This window comes from Eimeria acervulina, genomic scaffold (genome assembly GCF_000499425.1).
Source record: "Eimeria acervulina Houghton genomic scaffold, Eah_scaff756, whole genome shotgun sequence".
In the NCBI taxonomy this organism is placed as follows: Eukaryota; Apicomplexa; class Conoidasida; order Eucoccidiorida; family Eimeriidae; genus Eimeria; species Eimeria acervulina.
The window spans coordinates 614-13,810 of NW_013547162.1; the positions used below are offsets into that span (position 1 = coordinate 614).

Below are 13,197 nucleotides of genomic sequence, written 5' to 3' on the forward strand. Positions count from 1 at the left end.
CGGAAGACCATAAACCAAATACCCCCAGCGAACGAAAACGCATCGAGGCCGCAGGAGGACAGGTAACCAACCCCAATCGATAGGTTATGCAGCTGCATGCATAATGCATACATGTCTGTCTTAATGCATAGAGTGTGCATGCATGCATGCATGTACTAATGGAAAGGTTATGCATTCATGCATCTTCTGCATGCAAGCGTGCGCGGTATCCTTTATACGCTCACTTTTGACATCGTCTGGACGCCCACAGCCGAGGGCGCCTCTTTGGCGAACGTTTGTTGCCACAATAGTACAGAAAACTGCAAACTTGCCGAAATGTTTTTTGCGGTGTGCAAACAGCGCAGCACGTCTCGATGCGCATCAGCGAGTGTTAGCCTGGAAGTGTGTCAACGTGTTTTCATTCCCCCTTTGTTACTGCCATTGTGGGTTCTTTGTTCTTTTATTTTAATGCATTTTCCTCCTGTCTTTCACTGTTTGCAGGTGGCGTCCATTCAGGGAGTTTGGCGGGTGTTTGCTTTGGACTCGCGCAAGAACCGCACTTTTGGGCTTTCGACGGCTCGGGCTTTGGGGGACCTTGCTCTGAAAAAGCCGAAGCCCTTCGTTATATCCAACCCTACTGTTCATGTCTACACTCTGCACTTCGACAGAGACGCATTCCTCGTAAGCGTTGGCTCCTGGCTGTTGCTTGAGTCGCTGCCACTGTTGCGCACCTGTTACTGTTCTCACGCTTCTTCATAAAGGAAAAAAATATAGCAATTAAATGCAAAAGGGGTGTGCATGTCTGACCTCTGCGTTTTGCACGGGGCATGCACCTACACAGGAAATTGTGTGGGTAATGACGCATATATATATTTATATATGTATGGCCTTATTTGAGTGCATGCATTTGCATGTTCCACTTCTGCGAAATGGCATAGAGGCATTGCGTCTGATTAAATCTGTTCGTTAATATGCATACGTGAGAACTTCTCCGTGGCCGTGCATGCACTGTTGTGTTTGTCTGTTTTTAACCAGCGCGGAATTGAGTAAAGCCAAGGGTTGGGTCAGAGGGTTCTGGCCTTCTCACGTTGCGCATTGGGGTCTATGCGTTGTCTGTTAGGTGTTGGGCTCGGACGGTATTTTTGAGGTTTTGTCTGACGATGAAGTTGTCAATCTCATTCTCTCTCGCCTTCCCGCAACTCCTCTTGAGGTCGGAAGCTTTTGGTGCACCTCCTGCTGTTGCTCGTGCTGTTGCTCGTGCTGTTGCTCCCGCTGTTGCTACTGCTCTGGCGGCTGCTGCTGTTGCAGAAGCAGCAGCTGTTTCGTGTGTCTGCTTGGGGCTGCTGCAGGCGTCGCAGTTGGTGGTAGACGAGGCGGTGGCTCGGGGAGGTGAAGACGACAAAACCTGCACAGTTATTTATTTTCGGTGGAGAAAAGACCTCTTCCCAACAGCAGAGGCAACAGCAGCAGGATCAGCAACAGCAGCAGGAGCAAATGCAGCAGCAGAGGCAGCAACAGCACAAACAGGAGAAGCAGCAGGCGCTTCGAAGCGGAAGACAGAGATGCAGCTGAAGGAAGAGAAGCACTCGCCAGACACTCAGACGGACACAGACAGCGACACAGACAGTGCACGTAGTGAGACAGAGAAGGAACCCCGGGACAGCCAAGCAAACAAAAACAAAAACAAAAACAAGCAACAAGACGCATGCAGAAGCCCGCAACGCACAACGGAAACACCGACGGATGCGCAGGAACAGCACGTAACACAAACAGAGGACAGCAAACAAACAGCGGACAGCATTTCCAATATGAACAGAGAGCAGACAGCAAATTCCCCTGCCAAGCTCACCTGCAGAGGCAGCAGCAGCAGCAGGGAGGGCGATGACCCGGCAGGCGCCCAAGCAACGAGCGCAGCGAAGTCTGGCACTCCAAAGAGTACAGACAGCCGGCCTGAAGCAGGAGCGGCAGCAACATCACCCGCAGCAGCAGCAGCAGCAGCAACAGGAACATCATCAACGGCAGCAGCAAATTTAGAAGAGCCTGAAGGTAAAGGCATTCGAATGAGCGGCTTAGAAGAGATAGCAGCCATAAAGAGTAACCTGGACGTGGAGGCGCTTATCCGCAAGCGCAAGAGGGAGCAGCGGATGGAAGAAGAGGCAGCAGCAGCAGCTGCTGCTGCTGCTGCTGCTGCAGCAGAGCAGGTACACAACGCACGCACCTATCCATATGCAGCAAAGAAGATAAAAACCGAATGGCGCAGACTACAGATTCTCTACAGGAATGTTGCATGCATATGTTCATTCATTTCATTTCGTCTCCAAATATAATGAATGAACGATGAACCAATAAATGACACCACTTTGCACCCCTTTGTTTTGTTTGTTTTCTTTTTCTGTCTTTCTTCAGGACGACTTCGATATGTTTGGAGCAGCAGAGTGAACAGAGACGCAGCCGCAGGGCCTCTGCTCCCAAACAGGAGCAAGCAACAATGTGGAGCGCGCAACAAAACAATGCATATGCTCCTCTTTTGCTTCTGCCAGGTGCAGCAGCTGCTGCTGCTATGGCTCCTGCTGCAGCGCCTAACGGCTGCAGTCAGCTCCTTCAGCAGCTGCAGCAGCTGCTGCTTCTGCGTAGTAGCCTCGAAGGCACAGCGGCCTCTACCTAAGGCAGCGGCAGCCGAGCTGCTGCGATTGGCTGCTGCTGCCTTAGGTCAACGGTGCGGGGGAGCTGCTGCTGGATGTTCAATAGCAGCTGGCATGGTTGGGTAGCTAGCTGCACAGCTTGCTGCCTTTCTAGCTAGCTAGCTAGCGAGGCAGGAGGGGCTCGCGCGTGCTTGGATGGCAGGTTGTTGGGAAGGGGAAGAAGGTGCATCTGATCCTTTAAACCTGAATTTGTCTCTTTCCTTTTATTTCGTGCAAGTTTCAAGACTGCGAGAGGGCGCACATCTCACTGATGTATATACATACACCTCAGCAGAGTGTACAGGGACATGATGCATGTATATCGCAGTACATATCCAAGTGTGCAGGAACAGAGTGTAGGTTGTATTGATGTAGGTACACCTCAGCACAGCTCGACAGGGGAGTTGCTCTCCACCATTGCACAAGCACAGGGGTGGGAGAGTAGGATGAAACGACAAAAGGAAAATGGCAGAAGTGAATGGTCCTGTCTCCACAAGATGATTTGCAAATTCTCTTCCGCTGATTGGCGCTGTCTGTACTCCGAAGAGGAGCCTTTTTCGAACTCTTTGCTCCTTGTACAATAGCACATCAAGGGGAGGAAAGTTATTTTAGTCTTCTTCTTTAAGTGCTCACCTGTCTCAACCGATAGGCAGAGTCGCAGACGCACAACCCAAGCAAATATTAGAGAGACGAATGACATCGATTAACGAGGGGCCCTGCATTAAGGCATTCTTTCTTAGCATTCAACTTGATATATTATACTAAACTCTTAATAATCAAGGGGTATATTATTATTATTATTATTATTACTATTATTATTATTATTCATTTTTATTATTACTATATATTGTGTAGTCTTATTATTCTTTCTCTACGGCTGCGGGCTGGAACCAGGCGTCTTGTAGTACGTCTTCGTAGTGGGAAATACACAGATCTGCTGATTTGTTTCATTTCTTTTGAAATATTATTTGTTTATTTTCTGCTATTTTCTTTCTCTGGGTGTTCACCCTACGGTCTGGAGAAGGACAGCAAGGGGGGCGCATTGCTGCAGTAGTCGCCACCTGATTTAGAGAGAGAGAAAGCACAGCCATTGAAAATAACAACAACTCCTAATATTTAAAACAGCAATACCTCCGTGTTTTCCCCCTATATTCACTGCACCAAGCAGTAGGAGCTCCTGCTCCCTGTGCGCGCCCTTCCCGCCCCGCCCTCATGCAACAGCAGCAGCAGCAGCAGCAGCAGCAGCAACTGCTGCTGCTGCTGCTGCTGCTGGTGTAGATCCTGTTGGTGGTGTTGCTTTTGTGCATGTGTCTACTGTTAGTATATGTTTTCTAATAAAAGATAATGAAAATATTTTTGTTAATTCTACTTGAAGTTGTGAGCAGGTTAAGTATTTCAGAGCCGTGCAGCTCCCGCTGCAGGCGCGGTCGCCGCCGCAGCAGCAGCAGCAGCAGCAGCAGCAGCAGCAGCAGCGGAGGCGCTGCAGCAGCATCTCTAGTTGTGGTGGCGCCTTCCGGGGGCTGTGGTATTCGAGCGTTGTGCATTTGCCTTCTTGTTTAAAGAGGAGTTTGTTGCTTAATAGAAAACAGATGCTGCTGCAGGCTTAGGTGGGGTATTTGCGTTTATTACAAGCTGCAAGATGAAACCCCAGAAGTATTATACCGTGGGCGTCAGCAACAAGTTTGCGGCGTTTGGGGCAGACAGCGACGCTTCTTCAGACGAAGGAGAAGTGATTCTTGCTGCTCCTCCTACCCCTACAGAACAGCAGCAGCAGCAGCAGACGGGCTCCGTTGCTGCTGCTAAGAAAAAAACCCTCCAGCAGCAGCAGCAGCAGCAGCAGCAGACTTCCCCACAACGCGAGAGACAAGGCAGGCCTTTCCGAGGCAGTAAGTCCTTTCTGTTTCTTCTTTTTCTGTCTTTATTTACACTTCATAGATACACCTGTACATACACCTGACATACTTCTCTTCCTTCTCCCTCCCCCCTCGCCCCGCCCCCGTGCTGCTGCTGCTGCTGCTGTTTGCTGCTGCATCGGCGGTTTCTTTCGGTTTTCTCTGCTACACGACTGCAGTTTTTTGTCTCTTTTCTTTAATCCGCTGTTATACGCGTGCTGCTGCTGCTACCTGTTGCTGTTGCTACACCTGGAGTGCCCATTGCTACTGCCGAGACACCCCGCAGCAACAGCTGCGGCGTTATCTTAACTCATACTACCTCTGCTTTTTCTCGTTTTCGTCTTCCCTTGTCTTCGCCTCTCCGTTCTTCTTCCCCCGTGCAGCGGGGTGGTCGCTCTACCCCAAGGCCATCATCCTGTGGTGCTGCTGCGGCTGCTGCTGCTGTGTGGTGCAGGGGGAGGTTTCGGTGGTGAGGGCCGTGGCGGTGGGGCTTACAGGGGCTACCGGCAGCGGTCTGTGCCTGATGGCGGTGATGAGCTGCTAACATCTCAAGAAGGAGAGGGCCCCGTGCAGCGCCGGCGTGGAGGTGGTTTAGGCGGAGGGTTTAGAGGCAGAGGGCGTGGGGTTTCTGGGGGCCCCGGGGGCCCCCCGCTGCAGCGGCGGGAGTTTGACCGCCACAGCGGCACAGGGAGAGGGCGTGAGGTGAAGAAGCAGGGAGCGGGCAACCACAACTGGGGTCAGGAGGAAGCAGAAAACCACCCAGTTAAGACGGAAACGCTGCTAGAAGATGATGCTGCTGCAAAGGATGTGGATCCCGATGCGCCTGCGGCAGATACACCCGGAGAGGTGAGCATACACTCGAGAAGACGAATAAGAGAAAACTTGTGCTGCATGTAAACAGAAAAGTATAAGCGCCTATCGACAGCTGTTGTTGGGTTTCAGGTTTTAGGGTTGTTTGGGGTGTATGCGCACCTGTTTGTTGCAATGATTGTTTGCGCGGTATGTTGGGGTGTCTGTACAGAGGACAGGAGAAGAAGGTGGTGAGGAGCGGAGCCCCGCAGCAGCAGAAGAAGAAACGATGGATTTAGATACGTACAAGCGCATGCAGGAGGAGAAGCGTGCAAATTTACCTTCGTTTGTTTCTGCTGAGGAGGGCCCTAAGAAAATCAATACAGATAAAGAGCTTGAAGCTCAGGGCTACGTGCGTGTAGTGAGGGAAGAAGAAGAGGGATCGCGAAGCAACGAAGAAGGGCAAGATAACCGCGAAGACAGACCGAAGAAGAAATCTGTTAATCTTTATGAATACGTGCACATTGAGGGAGGTAGAATACCTTCCTTCGGCAGGAGAGGAGGCAGAGGAGGTGCGGGAAGAGGGGGCCCCAGAGATGAACGCGTTAGGAGAGGAGGAGGCCGCAGCTTCAGGGGAGGAAGAGGCAGCAGGGAAGCAGCAGCAGCTCCAGACCTCCGAGATACGCAGGCGTTCCCAACTCTGGGCAGTCGCTGAGACACCCAACACCCCACTGAGAAGGCGCGCTGTGTGCAGTACGTACACTGCATGCATGCACGTTGCTGCATGCAGCAGGGCTGCATGCAGGTAGAGGCGGAGTAGAGATGGTGCTGGAGATAAGGAAGCCATGCGGGAGCTAATATAGAAACATCATGAAGCCAGTAAAAGAAGTGGTGTATATATATAGGGGGGTTGATTCTATTATATTTCCTTCAGCGTATTATATTTCCTTCAGCTAGTGGCCGCTGCTGCTGCTGCGGCTTTGTCGCTGCAGCGGCGGCCTCGGTTGGCGAGACAGCAAGCAGCATGAGAAGTTGGTGAATAGGTTTCCTCTTCTTGGAGCTAATTCTACTTCTTTACTTATTGAGTTAATGGTGCATGCATGCATGCAGCGGCATGCATGCAGCTGCGTGCATGCACGGCCTTGAAGAGGAAGGGGAGACAGCCCGAGGGGACAGCAGAGAAGGAAGCGTTTCCTTCCTCTAGATGCCTCTGTCTTCCCTTCTGAGGCCTTGAGGCGCTGCAGTGTTAATCGAAAGTTGAGACAGTTATTATTACATCGGCAGCAGCTGCTGTTGCTGTTGCTTGCGCTGCAGCTGTTGCTGCTGCTTCTCGCGCTGCAGCTGTTGCTGCTGGAGCGCTGAATACAACGGACTCAAGTAATATACAACAAATGAACTGGAGGCGGTGCACCTAACAAGCAGCGTCCCCCCCTACACCTGCTTACCTCTCGGGTGAATGTACACCTCAAGAGGTGTATGTATATATTTACCTTAATAATATAACACAGCAGAAACGAAGTAGTAGGGTTTTAAATAGTAAATTTAGCGGCTTGCTCTCAGAGACAGATTAAAACGAGTACAAAATATAAAAACCGATCGTCCTAATTATTCAAATGACACATACAAAAGCACGGAGAGGGCAGCGACCCCTCCAAAGGAGATAGCGTAGCTGTGCGTACACCCCAAGTAGGGGAGAGGCGGAAACATAGCATTCTGCAAGGACGTGATACTGCTGCTGCAGCTGTTGCAGCTTCAGCTGGTTAGAGCTGCAGGTAGGGTGGCCACACGGGGAGGGGGGCAGCTCCCGTGAAGGTGTGGGGCCCCACAGGCAAAGTGCCCTGCCTTAAGTTGCTGAAGGATGCCTCAGTGACACCCGAGTCCGTGCTCTGTCCCAGACCGAAGAAGGGAGTCTCCTGCAGCAGCTGCTGCTGCCGACTCTGCTGCTGCTGCAGCAGCTGCTGCTGCTGCTCGCTCGCAGCAGCGGAGCCGTGGGCACCCGCCTCAGACGCTGCCGATGAACCATTCGCCGCTGCACCTCCTGCTGCTGGAGCTGGCTCTGCTGCAGCAGCAGCAGCAGCAGCTGCTGCTGCTGCTGCATCCTCGTGGACCTCGGCAGGGCCGAAATGGGGTAAATGCGCCCTTAAGAGATTCTCCTGCTGCTCCGCAGGCGGCGGGTGCAACACAACCTGCTGCGGCTGCTGCAGCACTCCACTCCAGTTGTGCTGCTGCAGCAACAGCAGTTCGTGCTGCAGGGGAGGCAGCTGAATGCTGCTGTAGGCGCTGCTGCCGCTCTTCGCCAAAGGGTTACCTGCAGCAGGAGACAAGGCAGGGGGAGGAGGCGGGTGCTCCAATTGTGCTGCTGTTGCTGCTGTCGTTGGAGGGACCCTTTCAGAGATTTTCTTCGCAGCAGCAGCAGCAGCTGCTGCTGCTGCCATGTCCGCAAACGCTGCACTGTCGTTTGTGCCAGCAGCAGCAGCAGCAGGGCCTGCCGACGCTGCTGGGCATGCTGTAGGTGCAGGAGCAGCAGAGGCAGAGACAGCAACAACAGGAGAAGCAACAGCAGAATGGTCTGCTGCTGCAGGTCCTTGAAGAGCCCCTTGCAGCGCCTGAATCTTCTGAGATATCCGTCTGACGCTCTCCTGCAGCTTCTCATCTGCTGCAGTTGCTGCTGCTGCTGCTGCGCTCAACGCTGCTGCCTTGGGCGCTGATGCTGCAGATGCTGCTGCGGGTGGTGCTGCAGGTGTTGCACTAGCAGCAGCCCCGCTCGTGGGCTGATGCCAACCGTGCAGGAGCAGCGGCCCACTTGCCTGGGGTTGAAACTGCTGCTGCTGCTGTTGCTGCTGCTGCAGTTGCTGCTGCTGCAGTTGCTGCTGCTGCAGTTGCTGCTGCTGCAGTTGCTGCTGTTGCAACGGCGCCGCATGCTGCTGTTGCTGCCGCGGCTCGGGATGCCGCTGCTCCAGGAGATGATGCTGACGGTACTGCAGCACCTGCTGCTGCTGCTGAGTTACTTGTGGCAGCTGCATTAGCAGCTGCTGCTGCGGGTTTGGCTGCTGCTGCTGCAGAGCCCCTTGCTGTTGCTGCTGCGTCTGCAGCGGAATATCGCTGGCAGCACAGCAGGTTCGCCTGCTGCAGGCGCAGCAGCATGAAGCAGCAGTAGGGGATACGTTAGCAGGCAACGGCTCCTTGAAATGCCCTGCTGCTGCAGGGTACACCGCAGCAGCAGCTTGCTGCTGCTGCTGCTGCTGCTGCTGCTTCTCTATAGCAGCAACGCGGCTCTCCAGCTGTAGCAGCTGGGCCCGCAGGTCATCGATAGCAGACTGCACGCGACCGGAGAGCTGCAGCGAAGAGACATTCTGGCAGCAGCAGCAGCAACAGCAGCAACAACGCAAACAGAAGGTTTCAAGAAGGCACCGCAGTAAGCAGCAGAAACATCAACAAGCCAACACTAGTTTGCAATACAAGCTGCAACAGACAAAGCAGCAACGACGGCAGCAGCAACAGCAGCAGCATCAGCAACAACCTTACAGAGGCGACATTTTGCAAGAGGGCTGAGACAGCTCGCTGCTCTGCTTCAGCAGCTGCTGCAGGCATCGCCAACCGAGCCTGAGGGACTGGAGCGCTTCCGCTTCTGCTGCTGGAACCTTGCTGCTGCTGCTGCTGCTGTTGCTGCTGCTGCTCGCCTCCCTCTGGCCGCCTGTATCTAAAGCTGCTGCTGCTGCTGCGAAGAGTAGGAGAAAGAGCAGCTTTCTTGAGCGCACCGACTTCTAGCAAGAAGCCTGCTTGCTTCTGCTGGTACTGTTGCTGTTGATGCTGCTGCTGCTGCTGCTGCTGTTTGGCTTTGCGTCTGGCTAGCTGCACCTGGTTGTGTATGGCGCGCACTATGGTGAGGACATCGCAGCACAGCAGCAGCTTCCTCTCTGCAAACCCAACAGGCGTCAGAAACTGAGAAGCAGTCAATGCAGGCCGATAGCCGCACTCTTGCCTCTGCAGCAAAACATACACACAACAACGAAGTACCCTACTGCTGCTGTTGCTGTTGCCGTTGTTGTTGCTGCTGCCATTCCTGATCCTGCTGCTGCTGCTGTTGCTATTCGTGGTGGTGCTGCTGCTGTTGTCCTGGTTGTTGTGTTGTTGCTGTCATTGCTGTTTCTGCTGCTGTTGTCGTTGCTGTTGTTGTTATTGCTGATGTTGTGACTGGTGCTGCTGCAGCTGCTGGTGTTAGTGCTGCTTTTGCTACTGCTGCTGCTGCGCGGGCTGCTGCTGTTGCTGCTTCTGCAACGTACACGCCCCCATTCCAAGGGGACTTCCTGCTGCTAGACGCTGCAACGCGAATGTAGCGCTGCTTTTGATAAACAAGACATGCAGGTAGGCTCGCGGCTGCTGGTCTTATTGCTGCTACTGGTGCCGCTGCAGCCAGCTGTTGCCGCTGCTTCTGTTGCTGTCAGCTGTTGCTACTGTTGCTGGTGCTGCAAACTGTTGTTGCTGCTGCTGGTGTTGCAAGTTGTTGCTGCTCATGATGATTCTCCGGGCTGTTGTTGCTGTTGCTGGTGCTGTAAGCTGCTGCCGTTGATTCTCCTGTTGCAAGCCGTTGCTGTCACTACTGCTGTTGCTATCGCTTGCTGCTGCTGCTGCGTTGGCTGTCTCACCAGGAACTTCCAGACTTCCTCTACAAATCGTTTGTCGGACTTAAAGAGAAACTCAAAGCCGCGGCGCCGAAGAAAGCTATGAACATTTGCACTGAAATCACAAACTGCAAAGTGAATGATGGGCAGAAGGGCGTCAACAGCTCCTGCAGCAACTGCTGTTTGCTCGCTGCTGCTGCTGCACCACTCACTGCCCGCTGCTGCTGCTGCTGCCGCTGCAGGATAGTGCATGCGACGCAACAAAGAACGCAGCTTCCCGAGGGTGCCCAGGAAGTCCCCGACAGAAGCAGCAGCAGCCGCTGCTGCTGCTGCCGCCGCGGCAGCAGCGCCTGCTGCTGCTGCTGCTGAAGCAGTCCCTTCTTCACCGCCATCACTAGGGCAGCAGCCGCTGCTGTTGCTGGCAGCATGCGCAGCTTCTGCTGCCGTCATTTTGCTGCTGCTGTTGAGCTCTGCGTTTGAGAGAGGGCCCCCTCCTTCCGTGAGCCGCCACGAGCGTGCAGCGAATTATACAGACACCTGCACGTGAAGGGGAAACCCGAAAAATCACAAGACGCCGAAAAACTTTGTCCTCTTCATTTTGGTGGTAGCAGCACTCTTCCTGGGACGCCGTGTGTGGCTACTTGAAGAGCAAGGCAGGGGAGACTGTGCTGTGCCGCAGGTTGTTCGGGAAAAAAAAGGAGAATGGTTAATGGCAATTAAATATTATACATTTCAAGAGTTTAAAAAACCGAGAAGGAGAAAAAAACGCATGCATGCAGCTGCCTGCGCTGCCACGGCGCCTCCATCCAGCCCGGGGGCCCCCCTTCCTCAAGCCATTCGTACCTTCGCAATTTGGAGGGATTTGTTGGCAAAATATGTGTTTATTTACTTTTGTTTAAATGATTTAATTTCGTCAAAGCTTTGTATGCTGCCCGTGTACCTCCTGCGTCTTCAAATCGCGCCCCCCGAGCTGCCGACTGTGCTGCAACTTTCAGTAGCTGAATGAAGTGTCTAAGGAACTAATTTGCGACCAGCTAAACGTAAATAAATATATTTTTGGTGATCGATTGAAAGGCAAAACTTTGCAGCAATTTCAGGCGCATGCACACCTCGATTCCCCTCAACAGGACCAACGGCTTCAGCCTGCCGTTCAATTCGGCTCTTCGTCTACGCACGTCAACATGTCTAGGCAGTGAGACTGAGAGAACAAGCTTTTAATGTTATTTTCATTAAGTACTTGTGTATTGACTACGTTTATATTCAGTTACTTATTAAACATGAGCCCTGGAGAACGCGACAAAGATGTTTTCTTGCGCGTATTGGGGATAGCTGTTGCACATCGGGACGGAATCCCAATGAATTTCACTCAAAATAGCAGCAATGCACTGATTAATAGTAACAGCATTATTTGCTTGTCCAGAAAGTGAATATTTGCTTATAAAGCAAGGTATCTTGGCCGTTGGGGCGAGTGCGAATAGTTCCGCTTCGGCCTCGCAGTTATCTTTGTGGCAGCATTTGCTGCGGATTGTTCTGTCGTATTACTGGCCCTTAGGAGCAAAATTCATTTATTTTTTGCTTTATCTGCATTACTGGGAGTCGAGGGCGCCATATTTCTGTCTGTCAAGCGGACAGCAGTTTTCTTTGTATCTGCATCACGACAGACAGTCCGCACCTGTGTGGGTCATCTTGGCTTCAGGAGAGAAGTAGAGAAGACAGAAGAAATGCTAACTGGGCCGTCTAAAGTTATTTCTGAAAAGAAGAAGGCGAACTCCTCGCACTTATATCTCGATAATACACCCATGGCGGTAGCTGTGAGCAGCCGAAAGTCTATAGACGAGAGGCTGGCCATGAGGTGAGGGGTGGCGGTGTTTCAGCAGTTTGAAATTAATTACATAAATCAAAAGTACAGAGAAATAAATCAATTTTCGGTTTGCTTTCTGCTGCTAATTCAACTTTTTTGTTGTTTCTCGTTGATCAGGCCAGCGATCCGATTTCGCTGCGCCTTCCGCAACACGATGCTTGACGTATTGCGGAAGCGAGGCTGGAAGGAGACCGACAGGCATGAGAATGCAAATTAAAATCAACACATGAATGAAATAATTAATGGATAGAAAATCAACGGCTTTTCAATACTCATATGACGAGTTTGTAGCGAAGCCCGTTTCCTGCCTGCAACTATGAAGAAGGGAGCCTCAGATACAAAGAGAATTAGAGGATATGCTTCGCATTTCAAGCATATATTCACTGCGTTTTTGCGTTTGAGCAGTGAGACGGAATGGGATTTCTTTTGGTGCGACAAAGAATGGATCAGCGAATGCTTCGATAAATTCAGATTTCAACCGAATCAGAGAATTAACCATTTCCGCAATCATCACCAAGTAGGACATTCACTAAAGCATTTAATATGCAGGCCATGCCTCATTTTCAAAACAAAAGCAATATATATATATATATATATATATATATATATGCCCATTGGCATGTGAAGGCTTCTTGCGTGAGCTGAAACTAGAACGAGCAAAATGCCACAGCAACAACTGATGGGAAAGGTACTTTTATGGGCTTTGCTTGTGCTTGCTGACAGCTCACGCGAAAAGATTTTCTCATTCGAAACCTCAGAAGACACAAACGCCAACTCGAAAGAGAATGCAAAACACAGGAAGCCGAAAGGTGCACAGATGACCTTGAATCTAATTAAACGAAAGAAGCTGAATGGGCAAATAAACAATAAAGTTTCATTTTTACACTTTTTCCATATTTCTGTTTTGCGTTGGAGCTCAGTTTCAACATCTGCCCGCAAACGTTTCTGCTTCCGCTCGTAAGCGTTGTTTTTTTGTTTCCTCTTCGACTCATGCGTTTCTTTGGGCTGGTTTTGTCACTTCTTTACTCGTATTTTGTTCATTGGTTATTTCGATGATGCACCTTATCGGATTTACCATTGGATTTGTTGAATAGCCATGGAAGCGCGAACATTGCCTTTCGCTGAGCATCTCTCGTTCTCTCCGTTTGTTTTGTTCTTTCTCTTCTTTCTCGTCTTCCTTCCTCTCCACGTTTACCTGTGCGTTTTACAATTAGTATTATCTTCTTGGTCAGTATTGCCCAGTACTATGAAACTTATATAATGTTTATAATTGTTTTCTTAAGATGGAAAAGCAGCGCATTCCAGGATTGTTTTTCGTCCTTTTTGTTTTTCTGAGCAAAAGCATTTTCTTTATATGAAATAGAGGGAAATTT

General features: G+C 51.3%; 3 protein-coding genes across 3 annotated transcripts; 2 read left to right on the forward strand and 1 right to left on the reverse strand.

The window, feature by feature from the left end:
* Positions 1 to 315: 315 nt before the first annotated feature.
* EAH_00048210 (hypothetical protein) lies at positions 316 to 2,418 on the forward strand (the record flags this gene model as incomplete). Its single annotated transcript, XM_013391413.1, has 5 exons — positions 316 to 327; positions 481 to 660; positions 1,100 to 1,189; positions 1,329 to 2,180; positions 2,386 to 2,418. The coding sequence occupies 5 exons, from the start codon at positions 316 to 318 to the stop codon at positions 2,416 to 2,418; spliced, it is 1,167 nt and encodes a 388-aa protein (XP_013246867.1).
* A 1,881-nt stretch (positions 2,419 to 4,299) lies between these two features.
* On the forward strand, positions 4,300 to 6,056 carry EAH_00048220 (nuclear RNA binding protein, putative; the record flags this gene model as incomplete). Its single annotated transcript, XM_013391414.1, has 3 exons — positions 4,300 to 4,546; positions 5,007 to 5,398; positions 5,574 to 6,056. 3 exons carry the CDS (start codon positions 4,300 to 4,302, stop codon positions 6,054 to 6,056), a joined length of 1,122 nt encoding a protein of 373 aa, XP_013246868.1.
* A 1,045-nt stretch (positions 6,057 to 7,101) lies between these two features.
* On the reverse strand, positions 7,102 to 10,413 carry EAH_00048230 (hypothetical protein, conserved; the record flags this gene model as incomplete). Its single annotated transcript, XM_013391415.1, has 3 exons — positions 7,102 to 8,694; positions 8,867 to 9,325; positions 9,988 to 10,413. 3 exons carry the CDS (start codon positions 10,411 to 10,413, stop codon positions 7,102 to 7,104), a joined length of 2,478 nt encoding a protein of 825 aa, XP_013246869.1.
* Positions 10,414 to 13,197: the final 2,784 nt, after the last annotated feature.